Raw genomic sequence first — 8,829 nt, forward strand, 5'->3', positions numbered from 1 at the left:
TGTTTGTTTGAGACAGAGTCTAGCTCTGTCACCCAGGCTGGAGTGCAGTCGTGATCTTGGCTCACTGCAACCTCCACCTCCCAGGTTCAAGCAATTCTCCTGCCTCAGCCTCCTGAGTAGCTGGGATTACAGGTGCACGCCACCCCACCTGGCGAATTTTGTATTTTAGTAGAGATGGGGTTTTACCATGTTGTCCAGGCTGGTCTAAAACTCCTGACCTCATGATCCGCCCGCCTCAGCCTCCTAAAGTGCTGGGATTACAGGAGTGAGTCACAGCGCCTGGCCTTCAGTGCATGCCATCTTATCTTTCTACAATGCCACACATTCTGAAAGCTGGCCCCACTGGTTTCTAGAAAAGGATTGCAGGCCTAACTATCTCCAGTCTGGAGTAGGAGAGAGACTGAGGCTTACCAAGGCTGTTGCCTGCCCAGACACATGACAATGAACGGAGTTGGGGGAGGGGAACCCCAATGGGTTAACCCTAGAGCTTGAACTCCTGACTCCAGCACCACCCACCTCCCCACTCAGAATCGCCTCCTGTTAACCCTGTTTACCAAGGGGTCATCTGTGGTCTCATCCTCACTGAACCTGAGAAAGTGAGACCCCAGCCCGGCATGTTCGGGAAAGGCAGGTGACAAGAGTCACCTTTCCCCCATCCACCCAGAGCAGGGGAAGGGCCTAGGTGAGGGTTGAGCCAGGCTGGAACAGGCCCGAAGCTGGGTTGGGTGGGCATAGGGAGAAGGTGGGTGGTGGGCTTGCAAGGCTTGAGCTCTGGGGGTAAGCAGGCAGTTCCTGGTGCCTGGCATAGAGCTGGCACTTGCTAGGGATACAGAATGAATGGAAAGTTGAGTGGGTCTGGGCAGACTCACCTCCTCCTTCACCAGGGCATAGCAGGACGGGCATTCCCGGCAGTGTGTGCCATCTGCCGTGAGGAAGAAGTTGTCGTGGCAGCGGTCACATTTGTAGCCCTCAAAGCCAGGCCTGCATACGCATGTACCGTTCTCGTGGCACTGGGCTGAGGCAGCGCCCAGTGGGGAGCACCTGCAGGCTAGAGGGGCCGGGGCAGTGGGTGCTGGGTTCTGGGTGTTCCCAGAACACCCTGGGCAGCATCAAAAACAGATTCCTGGGCCCTTCCCTGGAGATTCTGATTCAGAAGATTGAAGGTGGCACAGAGTCTGGCTTATTCCAATGTTCCCTGGGGATCTGAGGATCAGCCAGGTTTAGCAACTGCCAATGCAGCCCAGCTCTACAGGTGAGGAAACTGAGGCCCAGAGAGTGACATGATGGCCCCAGGCACACAGGCACTTAATAGCGGCATCTGGGACTACATTTCTGGCTGGCATGAGGATGCTGGCAGGCTGCAGAGAGCCAGACACTTGGGCGAGAGTCACAAGCACAGCCCTGCACCCACTGCTCTGGGTTCATGCGATGCTGCTCTCCTGGTCACTGCCACAGGAGCAACTCCCTCCACGCTTCCGGCTGCTCTCAGGACCCTGTCCTGTATCTGACCATCCTTTTCTGCTGCACCCATTTCCCCCATCTGTCATCTCTGCCCAGAGACCTCAGGCCCAACCCTCCAGGCAGTCTGGGAAGGACCCAGCCTCCTTACCCCGGCAGCCCTTGATGGAGAAGCCGAAGAAACCCAGCTGGCATCTGTCACAGGCCTGGCCTGTGACACCTGGGCGGCAGGTGCACTGTCCAGTCTTGGGATGGCACTGGTCCTCCTGGGAGCCCAGTGGGTGACACTTGCAGCTGTGATAAGGGAAGGAACTGGGTTTGAGGCAAGCTCAGGGCCACTTCTGGCCCAGCCTCTGCCAGCTGCAGCTGGCTGGGGCCTCAGATCACAGCCCTCTGCTGACAAGACCCCATCTCCTCTTGGTGCATGGCACAGCTTCCCCAGCTGTGCTCTGGAAAGCACAAGTCTCCCTGGATGTTCGGGGAGAAAAGAAGATAAAATAAGGCTATGGGGACAAACATGTCTCGGGCAGACTATACCCCTCTGTTGGAAAGTCGCGATGCAATCAGCATAGCAAGGGCTCTGAGAAGTCCTGCAAGGAAGAAACCTGTTTGTTCCACTTGGTGTTTCCCTGGAGTCCTCCACTGTTCCCTAAGGACGCTTGTCTAAGATGCTACTGTGGCCAAAAGGCCACACAGTGACGGTGTCACTGAGAAGGGAATCAGAGACCAAACCGGCCACCTGCCCACCTGGACATCCCTTAGGGCTGCTCTTGGCCTGCATTCTAGGCTGGCAGGACCATGAGTCCGATGCCAAGAGTCCATCCCTTTGCCCCCCTTTGGCAAAGGGCACAACGCGCCTGGCAGTGGGCCTAGGACAACACCTTCTGAACCAGGCCCCTCCCTGGGGGCTGCCTGGTGCCTTCTTCCATCCTGGTGAGGTCCCCAGGGCGCCAGCAGTCTCACCCTACTTACCTCCGGCAGCCCCTCCCAGGCTGGAGGTCGAAGAAGCCAGGGTAGCAGCGGCTACAGTCCCGTCCAGTCACGTGAGGCAGGCAGGAGCACTGGCCTGTCACTGGGTCGCAGGGCATCTGCTCACTGACCGAGCCCTGTGGGTGGCAGCTGCAGGCTGGGGGCAGGAGCAGGAAGGGGTGTTGGCAACAATGCAGATGGTCTGTTCCACCTTTGGAGGTCCAACAGAGGCAGAGGAGATGGGGGAGCCTCCAGAGATGATACTGCACATTCAGCCCAGATTCCAAAGCCCCTGCTGGAAAAAGGCTCCAGGACCGAGCTCAAGCCTCAGCCCATTGACTATATCCTTAGAGGGACAGCCCAGGACGGTCATGGCGGCAGACAGTCCTTCTGAGCCTGCCCTGAGCCCTGGCAGGCTGCAGAGGGCCAGAGACTTGGGCGAGGGTCATAGGCAAAGCCCTGCACCCACTGCTCTGGGTCCCGTGACCCTGCTCTCCTGGCCACCACCAGGGGAGCATCTCATTCTGGGCCAGAGCTGTGTTTCCTGCCGGGGTTCCACAAAAAAAGTGAGCAGGAGCCGGCAGCTGCGGTGTAGGAAAGGGCTCCAAGCACATCAGTGTGGGGCGAAGACTGAGCTTCAGTCCTGCAGGGCTCTGGGAGCCTCCCAGGGGCTGAATGTTGACTGAGGCGATGCGAGTAAGCATGGCCGTGGAGACCCGGCGCAGGGCGATCACCGGGTCAGCCATACGTGCTAACTGCAGAGCGGGAGGTAAGCGGTAGACTATCCAGGCTTTGGGATCAGAGTTTATGAGATCTCCTGGCTGAAAGAGACCCTGGAGAGGGGCAAACCCCTGTGCTTTCTGGACACGGAGACAGGGAAGGGGAGTGACCTGCCTGAGGCTGGATGGTCTTGCAGAGGGGCCAGCTGGTTCCAGTGGGTTCCTTAGTCACCCCTTCTGGGTCCTGAGCCAGGGCAGAGGAGAAGGGGCCCACTGTGCGCCACCCCGGGGTCTGGAGGTGGGTACTCACGCTTGCATTTGTCTGCGGGCCGAGGGGCCAGGGCGCTCCCATAGAAACCTTCACGACAGCGCTCACAGTGGTCACCCGCGGTGTTGTGCAGGCAGCGCAGGCAGTGGCCAGACAGGGGGTCACAGTTGCCCACGGCATTGGGGTCCACATTCCCGCTGCACTGGCACTGGTGGCAGGGCTGGGGGAGCCCCGAGAGCCCCAGCGGGTCCCCAAAAAAGCCATCATCACAGACCTCACAGCGCCGCCCTGTGTGTAGAGGGAGCACGTGTGAGGAACGCAGTCAGCTGGGCCCACCAGGGATGAGGATGGGTGTGAAGCAGAGCAAGCGTCCCTCCAGCCTCCCCGGGGCAAAGCACAGGCTTGGGCAGGAGGATCTGGGACCAGCTCCCAGTGGCTGCCCACAGCTATGTGGTCCCGGGCAAGCCACTGCACCTCTAGGAACTCAGGTTCCTCTTCTCTAAAGTGGGGACAACAACGGCGGCTCCCCACAGGACTGTGACATAATTTGTGAAAAGCGCTTAACATCCGGCCTGACATGTAGTAAGCACTCAGCAGCAGTGGCTATCATCACATATCTGTCCTCACACCCTCATCATCATCGTCACCATCATCTTCACCATCACCACTATCCCCATCAGCACCTCAACCATCATGACCTTCTTCATCATCATCTTTTATTATTATCATCAAGATGGAGTCTCGCTCTGTCACCAGGCTGGAGTGCAGTGGTGCGACCTCAGCCCACTGCAACCTCTGCCTCCCGGGTTCAAGCGATTCTCCTGCCTCAGCCTCCCTAGTAGCTGGGATTACAGATGCACAACACTATGCCTGGCTAATTTTTGTATTTTTTTTTTTTTTTTTTTTGAGATGGAGTCTTGCTCTGTTTCCCAGGCTGGAGTGCAGTGGCACGATCTCGGCTCACTGCAAGCTCCGCCTCCCGGGTTCACCTTTCTCCTGCCTCAGCCTCCCTAGTAGCTGGGACTACAGGTGCCTGCCACCATGCCTGGCTAATTTTTTGTATTTTTAGTAGAGACGGGGTTTCACCGTGTTAGACAGGATGGTCTCGAGCTCCTGACCTCGTGATCCGCCTGCCTCGGCCTCCCAAAGGGCTGGGATTACAGGCGTGAGCCACCATGCCTGGCTATTTTTATGATTTTTTGAGATGGATTCTCATTCTGTCACCCAGGCTGGAAGCGCAATCTTGGCTCACTGCAACCTCCACCTCTGGGATTCAAGTGATTCTCTTGCCTCAGCCTCCCAAGTAGCTGAGACTACAGGCATGTGCCACTACGCCTGGCTAATTTTTTTGTATTATTAGTAGAGATGGGGTTTTGCCATGTTGGCCAGGTCTCAAACTCCTGACCTCAGGTGATGTGTCCACCTCAGCCTCCCAAAGTGCTGGGATTACAGGTGTGAGCCACCACACCTGGCCTTCCTCATCATCTTGACCGTTATCTTCCTCATCATCTTGACCATTATCCTCATCCTCATCACCTACTTCATCCTCATGTTTGCCATCACCTATCGATCTTCGATGATCTTGACCATTATCCTTCCTCATGGATCACCTTCATCACCGATTGTCATCTTGACCATTAATGGCTTTTTTTTGCATCATCATCACCTTCTTGGACGTATTATCCTCATCATCACCCGGTGGGTCGCCGTGTGTTCGTGAGCCAGCGCAGGGGCGCAGCCGGGTGGCCAGAGGTCACAGGTCCCACAGAATTGAGGTCACCATTCCCACTGCACGGCCGCACAGGAGGGGCTGTCATGTCACCTTATCTTGATCATTATCCTCATTTTCTTCATTACCATTGTCTTGATCACCCTCTTCCTCACCTTCTTCATTGTCACCATCCAACGTCAGTCACCTGCTTCTCCTGGTCCTCTTCCTCATCTCCCTCTTAGCTGGGTGGATTTTCCTGTGCAGTCCCTGGCCCCTTTACCTTTTCTGTTTCTCATGTTTCCTGAACTTCCTCTAGACTCTGCATTGCAGACTCCTGCCCTGCTTTCTGGGTTTGACCCGGACTTTCTGGCTCATCTTCCAGCCCCCAGGTCACTGTGAGCCACAGAAGAGATGCTGTGTGAGGGGGCTTTTGGAAGGTGTTTCTAGGGATCCACTCTGGACATAGATGGAGCATAAAAGAACATACTTGTTCCAAGTGCTTCATGTGGTATCAGCCACTCTTTATAAACATGTCCATCTCTTTGCCTATCTCTACATGAAACCAATGTCAGGCCCAAGTAATAGCCACGGTCCCCTGGACGTGACAGGAATGCTGCTTTGCTCATATTATTATTTTTTTTTTTTGAGATGGAATCTTGCTCTGTCGCTCAGGCTGGAGTGCAATGGCATGATCTCGGCTCACTGCAACCTCCATCTCCTGGGTTCAAGTGATTCTTTTGTCTCAGCCTCCCAACTAGCTGGGATTACAGGCACGCACCACCACACCCAGCTCATTTTTGTATTTTTAGTAGAGACGGGGTTTTGCCATGTTGGCCAGGCTGGTCTTGAACTCCTGACATCAGGTGATTCGCCTGCCTTGGCCTCCCAAAGTGCTGGGATTACTGGTGTGAGCCACCGTGCCTGGCCGCTTACATGTTTTTTTCATGTTCCTCTTAATATTTTTACACTGCTCCAACATTACAACGAGTATGTACATTTATTTCTATTTTTTCATTTATTTTTTCTGAAGTTACTAAGTCAGTCAAGAGTATGTAATAATTTTATAATTAAAAAATAGCTGCTGCCACTGTGAAGAATAGTTGTGAGCCCCTTGTGTCCTCAAAAGTCATTGGTCAGTTGAAATGAAGTTAATGGTACTGGCCGGGCATGGTGGTTCACACCTATAATCACAGCACTTTGGGAGGCTGAGGTGAGTGGATTACCTGAGGCCAGGAGTTCGAAATCAGTGTGGTCGACATGGCAAAATCCCATCTCTACTAAAAATACAAACATTAGCCAGGCGTGGTGGCAGGTGCCTGTAATCCCAGCTACAGGCAGGAGAATCTCAGCTACAGGCAGCTGAGGCAGGAGAATCGCTTGAACTTCGGAGGCGGAGGTTGCAGTGAGCTGAGATCGCGCCGCTGCACTCCAGCCTGGGGGACAGAGCCAGACTCTGTTTCCAAGGAAAAAAAAGTTAATAGTGCTAAGGTCAACCCTGAAAAGGGAAGGGGGGAATGGAATGGAATGGAACGGAAAGGAAAGGAAAAGACAAACTGGAACAGAGTTCAAGGTCGAGGCTAGCACCCGCCTTGTAGATTCTAAAATAGAAATAAAATAAGACAGGAAAGGGGGAGATTGAAACTGATGATGAAGAATGAGCCCCATGGTTAAGTGGCCATTCACCTGGAACCAGGTGGGGACAGCTCACAGGGCAGGAGGCAGCTCTGGAGGTCCTGGGAAGGGCTGCAAGGGGCCAGGATGGCAGGCAGGAGTCGTCCCGGGACAAGTGAGAATCAGGACCTGACCTCGGTCAATCCTGACTCAGACGTCCCCAGGTGAGCTCTTGGTGTGTGAGGCCCTCCCAGGACCCAGAGGACACTGGTGTAGGTAAGAAGGGTAGTGGCAGAAGGTCCCAGGTCTGAAGTCCACTCCAGGTGACCCTCCCTCTCAAGGGTGGTCCCCTCTGCACACAGCACTGCCTGCTCCCCTGAAATCCTCCCTCAAGTATGTCTCAGCCTGGGTCCGCCTGAGCTTTTCTAACTGTCCATTCTCACTGGCCTCACGCATATCTGCAAGCCAGGGGAGCCACAGTCGGGAGCTAGAAAATGTAAGGAAGATAATGAGAATGGAGGGACAGCATGGTGGCCAGTGAGGTGCAGGGTTCTGCGGTGCAATCTCCATCCCTCGGTTCTTGAGCTCCTGGCTCTGTGGCCATCCGCCCTGCCCTGTTGGCTGTTGGCTGCCAGAGAACTGCTTTCAGAATGGTCCCAGTGAAAGCACATGGCATTTGACAAATCAATTTAATGCAGCCACAAGTACCAAAAGCAAAATCAGATGTCTAGGAATCTTAAAAAATTACACTACGTGAAACAAGCCAGACCGAAAAGAACAAATACTGTATGGTTCCATTTAAATGGAATACTGGGAGCAGTCAAATTCATAGAGACAGAGAGGAGAACAGCTGTTATCTATTCGACAATACTTTTTTTTAAAAAATTTTTTTGAGATGGAGTCTTGCTGTGTTGCCCAGGCTGGAATGCAGTGGCACACTCTTGGCTCATGCAAACTCCACCTCCTGGTTTCAAGCGATTCTCCTGTCTCAGCCTCCTAAGTAGCTGAGATTACAGGTGTCTGCCACCACTCCCAGCCAATTTTTGTATTTTTAGTAGACATGGTGTTTTGTCATGTTGGCCAGGTTAGTCTTGAACTCCCAACCTCAGGTGATCTACCTGCCTTGGCCTCCCAAAGTGCTGGGATTACAGGCGTGAGCCATGGCGCCCGGCCTCAACAATACATTTGATTGGTGCGGTTTCTGTCTGGGATGACGAAAAAGTTCTAGAGATGGATGAGTGACAGCTGCACAGCATTGCAAATGTACTTCCTGATGCTGAGTTACACACTTAGAAATGGTTAAAATGGCAAATTTCATGTTATATATATTTTATCATAATAAAAATTAATATTGTAATATGCCAAAAGTCATCGAATTTACTTTATTTTTTGAGATGGAATTTCGCTCTTGTTGTCCAGGCTGGAGTGCAATGGCGCAATCTCGGCTCACTGCAACCTCCACCTCCTGGATTCAAGTGATTCTCCTGCCTCAGCCTCCCAAGTAGCTGAGACTACAAGTGCGCGCCACCACGCCTGGCTAATTTTTTGTAACAGGGTTTCACCGTGTTAGCCAGGATGGTCTCAAATTCCTGACCTCATGATCCGCCTGCATCAGCCTCCCAAAGTGCTGGGATTACAGGCATGAGCCACCGCACCAGGCCTATACTTTATTTAAATTTTTTTTTTGGATACAAAGTCTGGCTCTGTCACCCAGGCTGGAGTACAGTGGTGAAATCTGGGCACACTGAAGCCTCCACCTCCCACGCTCAAACCATCCTCCCACCTCTGCCTCCAGAGTATCTGGGACTACAGGTGCATACCACCACACCCAGCTAATTTTTGTATTTTTTTTTTAGATATGCGAGTCTTGGTATGTTGCCCAGGCTGGTCTTGAACTCTAGACTAAAGCGATCTGCCCACCTTGGCTTCCCAAAGTGCTGAGATTACAGGCATAAGCCACCACACCCAGCCGAATTGTACGCTTTAAATGGGTGAACTGTCAGGTGTATGAATAGTATCTCAATAAAGCTGCTTTTTCTTTCTTTTTTTTTTTTTTGTTGAGACGGAGTCTCGCTCTGTCGCCCAGGCTGGAG

At 53.3% G+C, this 8,829-nt stretch overlaps 1 protein-coding gene across 1 annotated transcript in view; it reads right to left on the reverse strand.

Annotated features, from left to right (window-relative positions):
• The window catches only part of LAMC3 (laminin subunit gamma 3), a gene marked incomplete at its 5' end in the record, with an annotated part of 87,173 nt that overhangs the window by 23,140 nt on the left and 55,204 nt on the right, over nt 1-8,829 (reverse strand). The window contains 4 exon segments of the mRNA XM_017849893.1: nt 870-1,048; nt 1,610-1,752; nt 2,431-2,584; nt 3,457-3,702. Of these exon segments, the coding sequence (XP_017705382.1) occupies nt 870-1,048; nt 1,610-1,752; nt 2,431-2,584; nt 3,457-3,702 (722 nt within the window).

Source organism: Rhinopithecus bieti, unplaced genomic scaffold, assembly GCF_001698545.2.
Source record: "Rhinopithecus bieti isolate Rb0 unplaced genomic scaffold, ASM169854v2 scaffold_31823, whole genome shotgun sequence".
Taxonomy (NCBI): Eukaryota; Metazoa; Chordata; class Mammalia; order Primates; family Cercopithecidae; genus Rhinopithecus; species Rhinopithecus bieti.